General features: G+C 31.0%; 1 protein-coding gene and 1 non-coding gene across 5 annotated transcripts in view; both read right to left on the bottom strand.

The window, feature by feature from the left end:
• Nucleotides 1–2877: 2877 nt before the first annotated feature.
• Trnai-aau (transfer RNA isoleucine (anticodon AAU)) lies at nt 2878–2951 on the bottom strand. The gene has a single exon. It is a non-coding gene; the product is annotated as a tRNA-Ile (tRNA).
• A 14466-nt stretch (nt 2952–17417) lies between these two features.
• The window catches only part of LOC126846434 (lachesin-like), a 43532-nt gene continuing 40455 nt past the window's right edge, over nt 17418–20494 (bottom strand). For all 4 annotated transcript variants that reach the window (XM_050585819.1, XM_050585821.1, XM_050585822.1 and 1 more), the window contains one exon: nt 17418–19634. In XM_050585819.1, coding sequence (XP_050441776.1) covers nt 19396–19634 — 239 coding nt within the window. In that variant the 3' untranslated portion in view covers nt 17418–19395. The remainder of the gene's footprint in view (nt 19635–20494) is intronic.

The following is a 20494-nucleotide window of genomic DNA, read 5'->3' as shown; positions in this document are numbered from 1 at the left end:
ACTCGTTACACATTCTATTATAGCGGCTTACAGTCTGTTGGCATTTTAATTAAAGCATAATAAGTTATGGCAGTATGTTTTATTTAATTTACTGGGTTTAACAGTATGGCCAAAAACAAGTATGTGAATTTGACTCGACGTATTTGTGTTGTCATTAAAGAGCACTAATATTGTTAACAGGTTTTCGTTTTTAAAAGTACAGTTTTTAGTTTTCAATTAATCCCTCTCAACTGAATATAAAATTAGTCCACCGCTAATCATTTATATTATCACTAGTGTTTATTTGTCTTAATGAATTTATTTGCCAAAATGGTTATTTAATTATATGCATTTATTATTCTATAATAATATTGATGTACAATAATTATATACATAATATATGTATAATTATTGTATTAAACATTTTATATTATGACATGTTGTATGTTATCATTACACAGTGATTAATAACAGTGATCGTGTATCGTTATAATTCTATTACATTTTACATGATAAAAATATTGTATTTTCTTAATTATATTTATTATTTAATAACTACATATTATTATGTAAAAATTGTAATAATTATAATTATTCTTATAGTATATGTATTTATGTTGTTGTGTTTTATTTATTTGTTACCTGTAGGCTTAAATAAATGCGTTTTGTTTTGTACTGAGGGAACAGGATGAAAACTATGCTACATAAATGACTTAAAAAACAAGTATCTACAATATTCTTACAGTATTCTTACATTGAAAGTATAATTGAATTTAATCATATCTTCGGCGTTGTCACTTGTCAGTGTCCAACCATAAAAATATAATTTATGGTTTATGTAGGTAAATACTATTTAATATTTATAAACAAAATATGTTTAAAAAATTATATTTAAGCGCCCCAAATATACATTTCATTATTCCTCATCCCTCTTACAATAACAGAAGCTTGTTAGAATTTTTAAATTTTTTAGGGGTAATTTAACTAAAGCAAAATGCAAAATTAGATTGGCTTAAATATACTGTGTTATTTTGTAATATATCAATTAAATAAGTCGTCGAAACTGATTGGTTGAAAAATAAATGATACCGTAGAAATGAGGTACATATATCTTCATTCTGTAAATTAAGAATTTTGGTGGTCTATTTTTTATTTATAAGAAAAAACCAATTTAATAAGTAAAAATAGGTGTTAAATTTTAAATGCAATATGTTTTGTTTTCCGCTTTGAAAAGCTGTAGCCTAAAATTTAGTAAAAATTTGGTCGGACTAAAATTAAGTTTGTGTGTGAAATATTAATTCGTTCAATAAAAAAATTCAAAATTAATTTATTGCTCTTTCCACTTAAAGAGAAGACCATTTTTCTTTATTTTTTTAAAGACGGATGTTTTGAAATTTGAATCATTTAAATACATTCCAAAAAGCATAGAATACAAAAAATACAAAATCTGTACTTAGCCATGGTCATAAAAAAATAAAAAAACTATTAGAAGTCTTAGATTTTATAAACATAACTTTTTGTGTAAAATTTAGTACAAATTAAGTTTAATTTATTAATTTATCATTATGACAATAGTTATTTTTTTAGCTAATAAGATAAAAAAATTATTTTCCATGTCAGAGGAAAATCATAAAAGAACAAGAATATTGTGCCCAAAATGACGAACCATACTTAAATAGGTACTCAATCAGTGAAAAACACAAATAAAAAAAAATTGACCAAGTTAAAATATAAAGCCAAAGAAATAAACAAGTTGAGTTTGGTTAATATTGGTTGGATAATAATAGGTTTAGCATTACCTGTTTAATAATTTGGTTTTTAGTAACTTCTTTAAAATATTTTTTTTTTTTGTGTGTTTTAATGGTCACCGATATTTTTGGATTTTATGACCAATGCAAACAAAATTAGTCGGGGTCGATAACTGACCAATAATAATAAAATTCATTGCCCATAAAATCCGCTTAACACCGTACTTACGAAAAAAGTAAGTAAAGTTGTTTTCCTCCGAATCTTCTCCGCTCATCTGATATTCGAATGGGGAACAAAAAAATAATTAAGTAGTTAGATATAAATAATACTTAAAAAAAAAAAAAAATTTTAATCAATATATATATATATAGAGTATTATAATAAAATAACAATAATAATAGGATCAAAATGACAAAGCGGCTATTGTTCTGATTTATTAAACCAGGGAGTGGGCACGGACGACGTTTATGGAAGATGATGAATTGTGTGCGTGCCAGACTTAGACTCTCGAGACGGTATCGACGAAGTAAGAGGCGGGCGGGGGGAGGGCGAACAAAAACTCTGTGAAACTTTGACACCTTAAGACTTTGGCCACCACCACCACACCGTTTCGCTGGAAAATATTGTTCTGTGCGTCACACAACCGTGGCAGCAACCACGAACACGGTATTGTTGTCTAATATTGATATGCTAATTAATTACCATCCGAGTTGCCAATCTCGGTACACCGACACCGGAGCGTTTTAGTTAAAAGTTAAGAGTTTGACGGGCCCAAGACGTCCCCACAGCTGCGCCGCGCATAAAAAGCACAGCTGCCGCCGCAGTCCTTTTGTTCTGATATTTTTGTCAACGTCTTGAGACGAGGGCGAATCTTGGGATAATCATGATGTGGTTAACAGTACTCTGTTCGGAGACCAACCACTGTTATACTATAACGGAACCGTTTACCGATTATCGTGGATTTTGGTAAAGCACAAAGTCAGTTGACTAAAAAAAAAAATGTACTATTTTCTATTTTACAATTTTTTTTTTTTTTTAAACAAGTTTTCACCGTTATTATTTAAACTGTAATACGTGATAAAAATGCGATTTAGGTTATTCTTAATGTTGATTATTTAAAAGTTCTCAACGAGAGGAATAAAAATTCATTGGCCCATGGGGGGATCGAACCCACGACCTTCGCGTTATTAGCACGACGCTCTAACCAACTGAGCTAATGGGCCAGAGTGCTTGTCGCAATGATTTTTAGTACAAATAATCTTGAAACATATACCGAGGTAGCGGTAACTTACCTAATAATACCCTTACCGTTGTACAAATGTTAATCTAGTGTTTATAAAATTATTTGTATTCAAATTTAATCGTTTTTATATTAGTAACAATAATCTATAATGACTAAATTTATTGAAACACTTGAAAAGATTGAATGAATTTTATAAATTATATACTAAATTAATAATACATTTTATTGAAAAATGTATTATTAGTTTTATAGAAACGTGTTGGTGTTGATTCCATAATCTGTAAGTTAAAATGTATAATGAACATAATATAATATGTATTGATAAGTATATAGATTATAGGCGTTCAAGTTTTTTCATACAAATGGAAAATATCATTGTTTTATTTTCTTTACTCTAATCAAACCAAAAGTGTTTCTTACGTTTTAACTAGATCAAGTTTAAAAATTTTGAAATTGGATTTGTAATGTTTAAATTAATATAACTGTATTAAAATCAGCGTTAATTGGTATAATCATAGATTAAATACATGTATATTTAATCAATGGTATAATGCAATAGTTGTGTATGTAGTAAGATGTTTTTTTTATAAATACAGTAAAGTCTAAATAATGTAGTTCTATGTAACAAAATTGAAAATATCAATGCAGAGTTACAATTCACAATGCTCAATATGATTATTTCAATTTCCAATCACAATTTACTAATACATTTTTAAAATAATATACTAAATGAGAATGTCTTTAAAAAAAAAAAAACAAATTTACTTTATAGCATAAAGTTGCTATTAATGTATATTTGTACATCCAAACTTATTTTCAGTTATAATAAGTTCCCCGATGACCAATTAATTTTTAAAAAAATTATTGCATTTAATTGTTTGTTATCATTATGGGATATTTCTTCATTTCCAGTACAATACATAATACTAATACTCCACAAGTAGGGAGGGCGTCATTATCCCAAGAGATCCACTTCATTATAAATTACTATCATTCGAATTTGGTGACCAACTTAAAATATCGTTACCGAACTTTTGTATTTCATTGTGTTCATGTTAAATTTATCGACTGTTAATTGTTTTAGTTTATTCACTCTTAATAGTGCTTTGTTGTTTTCCTTGTATTAACCAAATTATCTACTAGGTATTTTTAATTATCATACTATGTGATTGTTTCATTGCATTAAAATATCTATACAGTTTCCTATTTTGAGTTGTTTGACTCGTTTGTAGGTATATGTTAGCAAAACGGTACGATTTTCCATTTTTATCCGCAGCGTTAATTATTCATTTTTTTGCAGTATAAAACTTGTTCACAGTCTGACAACCGATATCCGATCGAATTATATATATAAGTTATAACAATCGCTTTAATGTTAAAAAACGAGTATGATGTATATGACTTATAAACGCAATTCAATTAGAATAGCGGATATGGCATTGAACATTTTAATGAAATAATCTCTTGATTGATAATCACGATAATGAAGTTTGCTAACATTATAATAATTGTTCGCTCTTTGTCATAGTAAACTGTAATTATTCGTTTTAGAGTACAATAAGTATTTAAAGACATAATCGCCGCAGGATTGTGATCATATTGGTTTTGTACCATTTCTATTTTAATTTCAATATTTTATGAACAGTTTTATTTGTTTGCTATGGTTTGGATCAGAGTTACTTTAACGCTGTATGGGATCAATTAATGTGGTAAAGCATTGTAAAGGCGAACAAAGGTCGAAGATTGTATATTTAGTAAGTGGTAAGATTAATTTCGATCATGTTTGTTTTTTAAGAAATTGTCATTGTCGTTATGTAGATATTTTTGAAATTCATTTGAATTTCAAACGCTCTCCCCCTTCCAAAAATAACTAAAGTATATTTGCAAGGCAGAGGCAGACTATATAATTAATATGCACTAAACGAATTGACCGATATTATACCTTGCTTGTAACGTAAGTCCCTTGACCGAACTTTAATAAAAAAAAAATTATATTTAATATTAGTGTTTTCTTTGGTATTTTTATACAAATAGGTATGTAGTGGTCAGTCTCAAAATGAATATTTTCTAGATTGCTTTGTGGCCTAACCAAACCGTATAAAATCAACTGTGATATTTTTTTAGTCAAAAAAGTACTTGGAGTCGAGTTGGGAATTTAAATTTTTATTATAGTGTTATTTAAAATCAATTTTGTTTTAAAATATGTAATAGAGCAATTAACCTTTGGGACATCACGATTGTATTTTAAAAATAATCTTTAATTTAAGCCTAATATTTTCAAAGGATATCTTCAATTTTTAAATTAATTTTTCCTCGGTAAAATGACAATTTGAGCTACGGCAATGCTCGTATATTAAACTTAACCGTTTAACGTTGGTTTCGACGATAACGTTAATTATAATGATTCGCCGGCAATAATTTAGCTTTTCCACCGAATGGCCTCAGCCGTACCGAGCTCCATCCATCGGTTAGGTATAACGTCGGCGAATCCCAACGGCCATCAATGTCATAGTTGGTAAGCTGTAGCGTTCTCAAGTGTATTTACCGGCAGTATATATAATAATAATAATATGTGTAGGTAGGTATATGTGCACTGAGCTGTTTGAATAATGCAGCAATTCGTATGCCGCTCAATTCTTAATAGGTTTATGTGTGTCAAACGGAAGGGTAGTCGGTCGTGGAAGCGCCACGGCGACAGTGTACATGAAATAATAATAATAATTAATTAAAAACCCCTCAGTAAATATATACATATATTCTTGTCGTCTGACGCCATTGTTTCCCGTGGCATATTATTCAGCTTCCATAGATCGTTATCCATACCTATCTGTGACAGAAACACCGACATTGTACAACTGCACCGACGTCAAATCACTATAGCGGAAGCGTTTAGGCAACGACCATCGACAATGAAAAAAATTATAACATAACCCAATGTTTATAGAATTTTGTTTTTGCTTTGTATTTAAAATAATATTATGTTATTGGAGATAAGAGATATGATATAAGTAATAACAGTCAAGTGATAAATGATAAGAGACGAAAGACGAGTGATAAAAGATAAATGATAAGATATAACATATCCATGACTCAATGTCACCAGTATCTACAATAATAGGGCACACCCATCCAGCGCACTCTTACTTTAATGCCAAGAAATCCAAACCAAAATGTGGAGTACATGAAGAGTACAATATTAATCAATTTATCAACTAAACATAATATCATGATTGAATGCCCAAAATTATTCTACTTCACATAGTCTATACTGAACAACCTAACCTCACTGAAAGAACATGCCCTCGACCAAAAGAACATAACTGGAAATAAACCCGATACATGAATTGTAAAAACTAGAGATAATCACAAAAATTATTTTCTAAAACCTTTCAAAAGAAAATATAATATGGTTTTTATCAGCTTCCCTAAAGTTGAATCAGTCAGTCATCTTAGTTGTTAATTCGTTTGTATGGTTTTTCCAAACATCACTTTTTAAGATATCCAGGATGAAAAAGTTTTATATTGTTGAAAAAAAAAATAATTATTTACTCACAGTTTTTACTGAGTAGAATTTTTTACATTGCTTTCGTTATTAAAGGATACAAACTTCATATTTAAATTGTATGAACAGTTAATGAACAATAAACATGCATTTTACTATACTATCATATGTATTTATATTAATAAAGGATTCCTCTCATTTCATTTACCATAGTGACACCGAAACAATGTACTTTATAGCGATTATCAACGATATCTAAAGGTTCCATCAAATGTCTAACCATTTACTCAGAAAAACGCTATCCCCAAGCATATTTACTTTGAAAATGTTCCATCTCGATGAGTTTATTTCGAAAACGTTCTCCGTAAAGGACCTTAAGTATAAAACAAATAATTTATTATATTGGTATTTTAAGAATTTACTTTAAAATAAATTGTATGTTGATAAAATTACATCAGAACCTAACGAAAGTATCTAAGTTTTTCGGTTATGAGCCATGTTCAAGACAAAATATGACTTTTTAAAATATGAAATGCGATCACAAAATATTTTTAAGGCCATGGCCACCTATCTATTATTCAACATCAGGTTCCGATCGTCAAGTGTTAATAAAATGTAATAATAATATTTACAAAATCAAATAAACAAAAATAAAATATTAATCAACACCCACATCGGCCTTTACAGAGAAATCTTCCATCAAAATTTCATAATAAAAAGGTCATAGACCCTAAACTTTTTCTAGGTCCGGAAAAAAATAAAATGAAAACAAAAATTAATAGTTTGTGTATATACCTATAATTATATTTAAAAAATGATATTGCATACTATATTGTATAACGATTTTAGTTATTAAGTCCTGGGCCCGGTGTTACATAAATGCGTAGCAACCAATACTGTTTACAACAATATTTGATTTTTATTGACCAACAAAATAAATTAAATGACGTAGTAAATAACTGGATGATTCTTAATCATCTTAAGTTCAATCAGGTTAAGTTAGGATTACATATTTACCAACGGTATTGCTTGTAAAAAATTTTGGTTACCTAATGGTTTGTTTAAATATTTTATTATTTTATTTCTTTACTAATTTATATAACTACAATAGTGTTGCTTAAGTATTTTTTCCATACAACTTCACAGTTTGCTGTGAAATATTTAAATACATTTTTAGTAGAAGAAATGCATTTATATTGAGTGCCTTGTTTTTATCAACTTTCAATCTTTTAATCGACTATTGTGGAAATACTGTGCTGACGTTTTACCCGCGCAAGTTCACTGTTGACACGAATCATGTATTATATTTCACCAAAACCATGTGTACATGTACAAATGTACATTATACACTACCTATATACATTACAATACACAATATATATTATTATGTAGGTACTTGCCAATATAATAACAACGTGACGTTGACGACCGATCGAAGTCGGATTAATGTAAACGACTTGCCGGAAATAGATCCGGAAATTGCTACGGTCCAAGTTAAAATTTCTATTTGGACACCTACCAACTCCAACTCGAGGGTTTGACGTGTGAACCCCCTTCCCCTTGTGTGTGTAGCTGGTTTTACATCTGATATTGTCGATATTAGTTGTATTCGGCACGCGTGCAATGAAACGAAATGGCTATATATGTAATATACAGGACGACACCTATACCTACTATACACGGTATTGAAGGCGGTTGTTTTGACACCCCAATATATGAAAACTACCCCCATTGTATTCACACACGGTACGTGAGGACTATTAATGAAAACAATATCGTCGAGCCGATCTCTGCCTGTGAAATGTTCCAAAAATATTCACAACAATCTTGTGTTTCTAGCCGTTTTCTGAAATCAAACCTATCTAGCTATAAAAAAAAAAAAAAAGCAATACCACTGCCAAATCGTTGGCGAATAACTTCCTCAAAAACGCGTTCTACTTACATATTAGAAATCAACGAAAAAATGAAAAAAAATACACTTATTAAAAGGACGCCACATGCATTTTTACGGTACAAAAAATATGAGTTGGCTTCTTGATACACCACTGCCAAAAATTGTCTTACAAGAAAGTCACTTATATCTTCTGAAAGTTAAGAACTTTATCTGTGTCGCTTAGGCGAGTTTTTTTTTTTTAAATAAAGGTAAAAATGAAAACGAAAAAAAAAAGGTTAAAGCACTCATTTCCGAAAAAATTAGTCCTAATTACTGAACTAATAATTACACATCACAGTTTAAGTTCAAATTTTGCCAAAAATTGTCTACACTTTACTCCTTAGAAATGGAAGGTGTGGCGTCCTCTTAAGGTGTAAAAGTTTAAGGTAAGATGGACTGATCACACAAGCCAAGTTGCGCTATCTTTGATTACATTACATTTGTGTTCTTACTCACATGTCGATATTAAAAAAAAACCACTTACCTGGGTTCATTAAGGAAGCAATATCTTGTAAATGTTTTTTTTAAGGTTCGGTAAAACGTATTTTACAAGTAAACAATATTTGTTTGATGCTTAAACGTAATAGAATGAATTTATGATACATAAAAAGAACTAATGAGGTATTTATATTATTAATATTTGATTTTTTGGCAAAAAAAAAAATAATATAAAAATAACGCGACAATTATTATTAAAAATATTATTATTTTCGATGAAAAATGATAATTTAAAAAATATATTATTTCCATATTAAAAACTACAAATGCACTATTTTTCAAATGTACATTAACTTGTTTATATTTTACAGTTTAATTTGCTAACACTATTCTGTTTAAAAAATAATAATGCATTATTGTAATAATTCACTTATAGTATGTTATTTATTTTTATTTTAATCGTAAACATTTTTATCTCATTGAAAAAACAACTAAACATCACATAATTAGATTATCATACCCACTCAAAGTATGTAAAGATTTTATTAAACTAGAGATTAACAGCGTAGTGCATACAACAGCGTAAAGAGAAATTTCAATTGATTGTGGGTATTATCGCTGCTACTAAAGACATTACAATGAAAATAAGTCGAGGGTCTAAATGATTAATTTACAGCGAGCAAGAAAAATTTAAATATCAACGTTTGATGTTTTAATGTTGCCACAATGATGTATATAAGTAGGCTCAGTGATTTCAGTAGATGCTACACCAAAATTTGAATATGTAAGCTTGCACAGTTTGAAGGTAGCAGAGATAATCGAGATGGGACCGGAACCCAGATTTCTTACGTATCCGGGTAACAGGATATTTGAATCAGGATTTATTTTATTTTTTCAATCCGAATTTTATAATATTAACTGTTATTACACATTTACTAATAGATATTTCCACGTTTAGTGAAGTTAGGACTGTAAAAAGATAGTTTGAAAGAAGTAAATTAGTCTCGGAGAAGAAACATTGGATCGTTGAATATGTCTTACGATCAGCTGATTTCATGACACACATGCGAATGTTTATTAAATACTCTCAGAAAACCTTTGTGCAGCAGGCTCATATAGTGATTAATGTCGGGCAGCGATAATAAAATGCGAATGCGAACGGAAGAACTCCGGTGGATTTCTGGTCGACCAGTGGGAGCACGGGGGGGGGGGGAGAGGGCAGTTATTTATCAATTTGGCTTTGGAACATTAACGCCATCACACAGTCGGGGTGGTGACTTTGGCAATAGGACGTCGTATGGTCGGTGGACGGCTGCTGCTGTTGTTGTTGTGGTCTTTCTGCTGTCTGTGTGTATAACGTCTGGCTCGGGTCCAAAGGAAATTGAATGAATCTTATGTGTGCGGCCTGTGTGCGTACCGATACAGTGTGGTTTGGTATTTTTTGTGAATATAATTCTTAAGCGAGAAATAGATAAGACGGGTATTATCCGAACGGGTAAGAGAAAAAGGGGAGACCAGGCACACGAGCACAGCATCGCCGGTAGCTTATTGTTGTGCGCCGAACAATGGGCGATTTGGCCCACGCAAATCGTTCGACTTGAATAAGTCTATTTTGGTGTTTGCTCCGAGGTTTTAAGAGCCGTTTTTTATTTTCGCCACAATGCAAATAATAGAATATGCAAATAGTATTAATTTTATACCTACCTTGTCCGGTAGAAAAGCTCAAAGTCAATAGCTTTCAACATTATGTATAATTGAAACCATTACTCTTGAAATTATTGATCGAATTGAACGTTGGATTTTATAAAAAAATATTGCAAACATGTTTTAGGTTAAGTTTTGACGATAAATATTTTAAAATGTTTAATCAAATTTTTACTTCTCTATAAAATACACGATTGATGTTTACATGATTACACCAATTAATATACATAAATGATTTGGCCTTAAATCAATATTTCACAAAAAATTGCATATTCTGTACGAAATAGTTGTATAACGTTCTACTAACTTATAGCTGTTATTGTTTTATGATAAATTAAACGGTTTATTTTAATTTATCAGACTTTTTAATAATAGTAAAAATGAGTGTTTATTTATTCCCAGAACATTATAATAAAGATTTGATGTAAGGTAAAAGCTTTTTTTACATTTTAAATTCATTTAATTTTCAGATTATTTCAAACAAATTATGGTTTACACTTTACATATTACCTAAAAATTCGATACCTTTTAGAGTAAATATTTTAAAATATCAGTTTTACTTACTGTATGTATATAAATATTATTCTAAATAACGAGTATAACTGTAAAAATACAAATAGCGTTTTCTAATTTTCATGTATTAAGTAATGAATTATAGAATGTTATTTGAATTATAATTTATCTAAGACGTACAAAATTTAAACTTTATATAATACATATTTTAACTTGGCTGTTGCTAATACACTGCTTTTACACTGATAGAGATTTGGGAAACGTTTTTTTTTTTGGTGTATTCAATTCAGAAAATAAAACGGGGGCGTTTATAATTATTTTGCCAAAACCCTTTTCCGTTCACTCAGCTGATTAAATCTATTGACGACACAAGTTAAAGTTAATGGAGTCCGGTAACAAGAGTTTAAGAAGGGTGTAAATCACTCTGCACACGGTTCACCACTTTAAGCTGCTACATCAAAAACAAATATGCTAGTAGAGACAATGACGAGGAGGGGGTTTACTAGGAAGGAGAGTATTATTTTGTCGGACCGGTCGTCGTCGTTAATTTTGGTCGGTATTACATATACAATACACCCCTCTCCCCCTTTTCCCACCATCCGACCGGGTTAATGTGTTAAAGTGGTCAAGCAAATCTCGATTTTATGGCCGAGACATATACAATATACTTACGTCTCTCGGGATTTCTCTGGCTGCATATTCAATTAAGCCGCTGTTCCCTAATTTCTCTGCTGCTTCTGTGTTCCTTACTTTCTTCGACGTTCTGTACAGATGGTTCAACGCGATAAGCCTGAAACGAATGGCCACAGTAATGCGGCCAACTCAAAGACTCTCCAAAGAGCTCTTTCGTTTATGCACGCTGTGAGTTGTTTATTCGGCGAATCTTATCATTGATCTTGGTGCATAAATATTCCTTAAAATTAACTCAAGTCAACTATAACAGCTGGAAAACCGACGAATAAGCCGACTATAGATCCAGTACGGTATCAGCAAATAGAAGTAAACTAGAGCTGACCAAAATATGGTACACATAGTGTGTGTGCAATGGAACAGTATAGTAAAATTAATAAACAACAATGAAAAAAAACTTATACGATTAAAATAGTCTATGTTTTTATACACTTTTGTAGTGAAATCAAATGCTTATTTATAGTTTTTAAATTTAGCCACTAATGTAACTCCAAGTTAATACCAGGTGCAGGTCGATTTCAGTATGCTAAATACCACACGCGGTAAATACTTGATTTTAATATCATACAAATTACAAAATATAAAAATGAAAGTATTTGCTTCGCCAAATATCTTAGATAACAATAAGCGCTTTAGATGAATAGGCATTGTAGTGGTTTTGTCTCGAATGGAGCTGACCGGCATGGTAAAAGCGAAAGGTCTATATAGTTTCAAGTGAAATGGATCGTTCAAGTACATCATCCGATAAATGACTACTTGGCCGGGAAAAGGCCACTCCTGTGTGTAAACATAATGCAAATAAGTGGTTATATTGTGCTTAACCCACAGTCGAAGACGAGTCATACTCGCAGCTACACATTTCTAGAAAACCATCTTAGGTGTACTGAAGCTCTAATAAAACAGCTGCAATATGTAATACAGTTTTTGCACCAATCAGTTCTATTTTCTGAAGATATCAACAGCTATTATTTTAATAACCGGCTAAAAAAAGTTATTTTTATTCATAAGTCAAACAGAATTTGATTTCGTGAAAACAAATTCTGTTAAAATTGTTAAAAAAAAAAAATATTGTAAATTGTTTGTTGAAAGTATGTTACAATAATTATACTTTTTTTAAATACCATTCCTTAAAAAAATCACTAGAAAGGTATTAAACACTTTTAGCTAAATCATACATTCAACAGACATATACACTAGGTTATTCATTTCTGACACAGACATTAAATAATATGTGGTGGCTTTTGTGTACGTTCCAGTGATGGTATTAAAGTTTTGTATTGACATAAATTGCATTGCATTGTTGTTTTAAATGTCATATATAATTTTATCTTCGATGTGAAGTTTTAAATATATTTTTTTATCTGCGGAGTGACGGTGACTATTAAATAATGTGCCGGCGGGGAAGCAACATTGTAACAATACACTTATTTTAATTAATAGCAGCACAATGAAATTGTAGGCGTTTCTTCTCAAGGCAGATGCACATTTTCCGTGGACGGAAATCACCGTAATCGGAGGACACGCTAAGGTATAATGCGGATGTAGATAGCGGTTGATGATTTTAATTGGATACTCGACAGTCTAATTGAATTGTCGAATACACTCGTCCGCGTCAGAGGAATCAGACAAACCGAACGCGTTTCAATTATGTCACTTAGGCTGTGGGAAAAGCTATGGGAAATATGTATTATGCATCTGTCCTATTTCATATTGCACCTATACCTTTAGCTTCGGAAAACGGTGAGCGTTTCGTCCAATTGACTTGGCCCTTCTCGTCTTGGCTTCCCCTTTTGCTTCCCCCCTATCCCTTCAAGAAATACCCCGCCACCCCCTCTGGTGACTTTTCTTATCGTAACTGCTTTCGGTGACATCTATTTACATATACTTTATTAGCATAATAAAACGGATTATGCGCGTTTATGCACAAGCAACCAGAAGATTACAAGTGGATCACACACGACAGACCTGACGGGAAACTTTTATTATAATTACAGCCAAATAATATTTCGGTCTGGGAGAACATAAAAAATCAATGACCTATAGGTGCACTAGGTAGGACGATAAGGACACTTAAGTATTAAAACAAATTAATACCGTTTGTACTCAACTTTTGCTTCTTAGTGTATCCAAGAAAAACGCATCTTATCTCAAAGCTCTTAACTCACTTTCAGCATACAGCTAGACTATCTCTTACCTCCAGCATCATGTTGGACCATCTTAGCATCCAGCTGGACCATTTTTTAACTCTTATTTCTTATCCATAATCTCAGCTCCCAGTTAGACCATTACTTATTTCTATTTTTTTTTATCTCTAATCCATTACTTCTAATCTTATATATTTACCCGGTATCGTTTAGCGTGATGCTCGTCTCACAGATTTTTTGAATGGCCCCCAGCACATCCATGTTAAAACCCCAATCAGTTATTGGTCGTACATTATCTCATTGTACAAACCTATTTCAAAATTATTCAGCTGCTGTTAAGACTTAAGATGGTTTGCTACATTGTCAATTACATCAGCTACAACCTGAGAGAACATTCTCATCATTGGTACGTTCAATTATTTCAAATCCAACCTTATGTCTACTGTGAGTATTTGTTTATTTGCAAGCCCATTGAAAATCCTGCATACGCCAAAGTTTTATTACATTCGTTAGTATTTTTCGCTCATTAACTTGTATAAGATTTCAAAATTTGTCTACCAAATGTCTACTGCAGCAGATGTAAGTAAGTATATGTAACGCTGAACGGATGGTAAGTGTTCCGTGAGTCTTTCTCGGCACTAATCCTGTACCATGTATGGTTTTCCTTGTTCTAAACCTAACTTAACCGCGAACTGAAGTCCGTCAATGAAGTTCGACTATACTTTATATACCTACTATAGCAAACGAGTCATTTCGCACGACAATCACGTGCGGTACATGGCGTATTATGGTGTCTATAAAGATAATCCTAAAGCCGGCGCATCGACGGCGGATGAAAACTATTTAGTATATTATGTTGTTTCCCCTCAAACGCTAACACATTGAACGGAATACACTATATTTTTTATATTTTATTGCTAATAATAGCAAGTATAATCCGATTAGCGGACAAAAAACAATCCGACGACACCCGCACTTTTATTGTTTGTCGGTTCGGTTTTTTAATAAAAAATTCCTCAAGTTTCCGCCAAGCAAATCCCCTTCGACAGTAAGCTCACATTTCGACTGAATTTATGTGGACAGATAGTGGTGAACGGTGCACGCAATCCCCGATATTCTTCTTACGGGCAACGGGAAATATGATTATGATAATCGTCGCTTTTTTTCTGTCGTTTATAAACACACAAATAAACGTAAAAATCTTACAATCGTAAGGACGCCAAATTGTAAAGCTTTATGCAATCGTGCAGTAAGACTTCACAATGCACGACGGCCGCATTATGCTCGTTAAAGAGTAATAATATGGTGTAAAGATGATGCAAAAGTAACGCGCAGGTGAAAATTACAATTTTTTTTGTTGGCGTTCTCCTTATTTTGTATTGTATTATATTATATACTATTATAATATTGTTCACACCCTTATCGACTTTCAATTCCGGTGCAGTTCATGAAACGCGTGGCACTTCGGATATTTCTCGGTGGGAAGGGTGGAGTGTAGTATTATTTTTATCTGCGCGCACTTCCCCTCCCGTCCTAGGAGTTTTAAACTCTTATAACTTAAAAAAAGTGTTGTTGTTCACAACTGGTTGTATTATCAACCAGTCAACATTTTTTAGTAAAATGTTCTTAATTTAAAAAGTTAAGTATTTTATTTTTTATTTTCATTTTAGCTATGGTGTTGTTTTAAGTTTTCCTAAATTTCCGTTTGCACGCTGCCGGCTGCTCGTGTAAATTGGAAATTGCTATATGTTGTTGCAAATATATATTTATACTTGGAAGAGGGGGGGGGAGGAAGTTAAGTCTACAGAACCGTCTGGTGTGAGATAAAAGCTAGCAATAACTCCAATTTAACGGCGATAACGTAACCATAGAGTATACAAACCTAATAATATATTGTATCTGCAAGGGAAATGATGGCGGGAGTGATAAAGTACGATTTAAAACGGATATCGAGTCCAAACGACCGAGAAGGCTGGGCTCAATTAACGCATACCATATAATATATTATTATGTTTCGGTCAATATTATAGTTGAATAAATTTAATAAAAATTACTGACAATACACAACGTGCGGTCAGAGTTGTGCATGTACATGGCGGTTGTGCATCTTTGGAATAATCATCTAAATAAAAAACAATATTATTCAAGTAAAATTTATTCGAATAAGACTTGGCACACAACTCTATACAGTTAGGATACTCTGTACAGCTTATGTGTGTTTTTATAAGCGTTCGACTTAACATTTTGGACAGCTAGCCGCGTTCATGTATCTCATACTGTGTCAATACACTGAACGATTAGATCATATCGCCTGTACTAGAGAAGCACGTGGCTATTATTTCATTTGACACGTGTTCGTTGCTTTTCTAAGATGTTTAAAATAAATATTGCTTATAACATTTGGTATTAAAAAAAAAAACACCTTTACGAAACGACACTAAACGCCAATGAATGAACGCTTTAATAAAATATGCGTTTATAAAGCCCGTACAGAGGATGGTTTTCAATATTATTAAGTTATACAAAATTGTTGTATATAAATTACTACTTTATTGTTAGAATCACCTTTTCGTGCCTACTTTCGGTTCTCTTAAAAAAAAAAAAAAATGTTAACGTAACTAGAAAACCTTAAATATTTTATTTTTCATACTTCTGAATAATATATTTAATTAAATGTTTTTTTATTTTTTCATCTTAGGTTTATTTGGCCACAAGCACAACCTCACCTCTCAACCAATCCTCCAGTTATTTCGAGTTTTTGGGTTAACACCGTAGTGGCGAAAGTCACATTAATCTTAATTAGAGAAAAACTAGATTTAATGAAAACTTTTCCGTTGTGCTTGTATTGTTCTTGTATTTGGTGGTAGAGGTTACGGTTTAATGCACTCCGTCTTTCGATAAATTGACTTCTTATGATATGCTTACAATGCTTAACTCGACTTTTACCTTAAATATGACTTACATCGCTGACTTTAACCCCTACAAATGATTATATTATTTCAAAGAAAAATATTTGCAAACGATTTGGTGAACAAAATTACCTATTTGTATACTTAAGTTGTTAAGATACCACTAGGTCGATAAAATAACTATTGAGCTTTTCTGTATCGCGGGTTCAAACTTAAGACTTTATGTTCAAAATAAAATACATAATACAAGTGGATATAGTCGTATAATTTGGAAATTTAAATAAAAAATAAAAAAAATTGATAATATAATATATTATGTATTTATTTGTATAACAACAATTTTTTAATGACAATATCTAGTTATCCATATAATTTAATAATAAATTATATATAGTAGGTATATTATAATAATCTATAGAGGAACATAACGTATCATACAATATATACAACTTACTTATCATAGATATATAAGTATTATAAATCTAAAATATTTATGTATAAATAACATTTATTTTTGTATTTTTTTGTGAATGAATAAGCAATTAGTAAATATTAATAAAGCGACAGTTTTATTATATTTGATAGTTTTATCGATTTACATTATTTTGGAATTACGAATAATATCATGCTTGAACATACTTAACTATATTATATTGTCCTAACAATATTATTTAATCAGCATACAAAACAAATAATTACAAAGAATATACCAACTATTATTGTATAGCCACGAATATAATAATATTGGAATTATGATAATAATATCTATTGCTATATTTATCCAAACATCACCGTCGTTGGAAACGCTACGCTTGGGGTAATATTATATTTTTTAAAAGAAGTGTCTTAAAAAATATAATTACTAGACGAACGGTGTTGTTGTTATTATAACAGCTTTACTGTTCATGTACTGATATGGTAGACCATTAAAAAATAGTGAATAAGTTGATCAATGAATACTGTTATTTACAACCTGCATATTATAGTTCATAAAACGTAATATCAATCTTTAAACTTAACTTGAAACTCAACTGACTAAAAATTAGCTACAGTTTTATATTATTATATTATATATGAGTAAGAGGACGCCACATTAGAGATTACAACTTGATCTAGATTTTCACATGGTGGTTTTCGATAAAGTTATCAGCAATTCAGTAAGAGGACATTACTACATTTCACACATTTCTATTAAACATTTTTATTGATAACTGAGAACAAACTTTGAGAGATCAAATGAAGAGATCCGGTAAAATTCCATTTTCTTATAAAACAAAATACCTAAGACTGAAATATGCAGAACGTGTGGGGAAATATTCACATTTAAAAATATTTGAACTCACTGTCATCGTCATATTGACATAAGAGCCAACTTAAAAGCCCAGATAACATTACTGAAGCCTTAGGTCCATTCGAAGAACATATATAAAAAAAAATACTTGCAGACATAAGATAGTTTATTTAATATAATATCAAAAAAGGTCAACTATAAAAACCATTTATATTTTGTCATCTACAATGTCATTAACATATTACTCGCCATTAGTGTGTAATGTTTTAAGCTAATAACCTTTTGTTATTGATATTTTAAACGAATAAAAACAAATGTTGAAATTAACAATGAGTCATTTATATTTGTGTCGTATATACTTAAGAAGTAAGATATGTTTTTACTCTTTAACTGAATATAGATAAAATAATAGTAGTGATGTGATTTGTGTGTAAACAGATGATGTCAACAGTGTTATTATTGTGTAATTTTAGTTAACTTGAATGTTTAATCGTTCCTTTGTATAATAGTCTTAGTTAAATACTGTTATTAACATTATTAGTATTATAAGTTGTGTTTTCTTTTCTTTTTGTTATCTACAATAAATCTCAACTCCCACAAAACATTTATTTTATTAAAACTCGCTCATGTCAAAATCTAGATTAAGTCTCTATAATTTATTTTACAAAAATGTGTTTCACGTTAAAAGCGTAAAAAGCGCTCAGTTGTTGAAAAAATTACGTCTCTTGAGTCATGTGTCACACTCAAATAAAAACAACCTCTTAATACTGGTATTGAATTATATACATTTTTTTTAATTACAAATTTAACCATAATAGTTCATTGGTTGCCTAATTAGCTGATTACCATTACTTTTCAGTCTTTCGTTAGAATTTTTAGATGGATATTTTTAATAAGCTTCCTGAAATTTAACAAATGAACGGGTCCTTCTAAAAACGTTGTAACCAAAAATTTTCTTAAATTTTCGGTAAACGAAAAAACATATTGTGGCCACCCTGGTAATATTTTGATCTACGTTGAAAACAACCCCATTAGTGTTAATGGTCGGTTGCAACGTTTTTAAAAAGAGGGACCTATTCAAATGCACAACCGTTTCACTTTTCGAGGGTGGGGAGGGGGTATTCGAAATACTTAAGTTATAATTTACATTTTAACCAATTATTAGTAAATGGCTGAAAACAATTATTATCAGATGCTAATTGGATCAGCACTGCTGGAAGAACCGCGGTAAATATTCGTTTTGAACTGGTAAGGGCGGCTTTAAGAACGGGCGGGTTGCTTACCAGGTGGAAACTTTTTGTCAGAGATATTTCAAAGTCCAGTATAATGGCGGCAAAAGACGAACTGATATACTTGGACTCGGTGCCGCAGCGTCGTCATTATCGTCGGACTGATGCTTGTGTTTTGTCCGGTTCCGGTCATTGCTGTCGTTTACCCAGTCGTTATCATCACGCACTTCCGGAATAATGTCTTCGTATTCATTTGACGTGCCTATGTTATCATCATACTCATCACCGTCTTCCTTAGGTCCTGGGATTTCTGTAAATTCACAAGTAAAATGTTCTCCATAAGGTAACACTGAGTAAATAAAAAAAAACCTAGTTATATTCTCCGCTCCACAGAAAAACATTGAACCATGGGTAGGTTATCTATTGTCACTTATCACTTATCTCATCCTAATCTTTTATCTCTTATCCCGTATCTTATATCTATTATCACTTATCTAATATATATTACACAGACTTCTATACTAACTAGATAAGATACTCGGGGCGTTTTAAATTGGCGGTAGTGAAGTCAAGCTTAACACGCAACCACCATGTTTTCGGTGGGTAAATAATTTATAATCACATATAAGCTATATAATATTTTTAATATGTGTTTAATAACAACAAATAAATAATAAGTGAAGACCTTTATTAAGTGGATACGACATTTGCCGTAATCGGTAATACACTTCTTAGTAAAAAGATAAAATGTTTTGCCTACCCAAATAATGGCGCGTACTTTTTATGATGCTTCATGTGATAACAGGAGTACCTTATCTAATCTCTTATTACTTATCTCTAATATCTTATCTCTTAATATTTAAAAATATTTTTGAATGATTTTATGCAAAAATGGTGACATGAAATTTCTTGTATCCAGCCCAATAACATATGCATGTTAAGTTATGTTTCTTAAACGACTAGAAACTAGTTTTTAGGTACTATTTTCCAACAATTCTATAATTATTTGCAATCATATCAAATACATAAGTATTTTTATACTGTCAATTTCAAAACCCTTAAAATATTTTACTTGGCTTTCAATAAGCTAATAAAAAGCATTACCTAATTGCTAAAACTATACAGGGATGTTTTACAATATCAAAATAGCTATACAACAAACGTTTTAAA

Source organism: Adelges cooleyi, unplaced genomic scaffold (genome assembly GCF_023614345.1).
Source record: "Adelges cooleyi isolate 19-005CV unplaced genomic scaffold, UGA_ACOO_1.1 ACOO_flye_CR_arks_rails_tigmint_CR_PRNA_9, whole genome shotgun sequence".
Classification (NCBI taxonomy): Eukaryota; Metazoa; Arthropoda; class Insecta; order Hemiptera; family Adelgidae; genus Adelges; species Adelges cooleyi.
The sequence above is the reverse complement of the archived record's forward strand: the minus strand, read 5'-3'. Positions and strand labels throughout refer to the sequence as shown.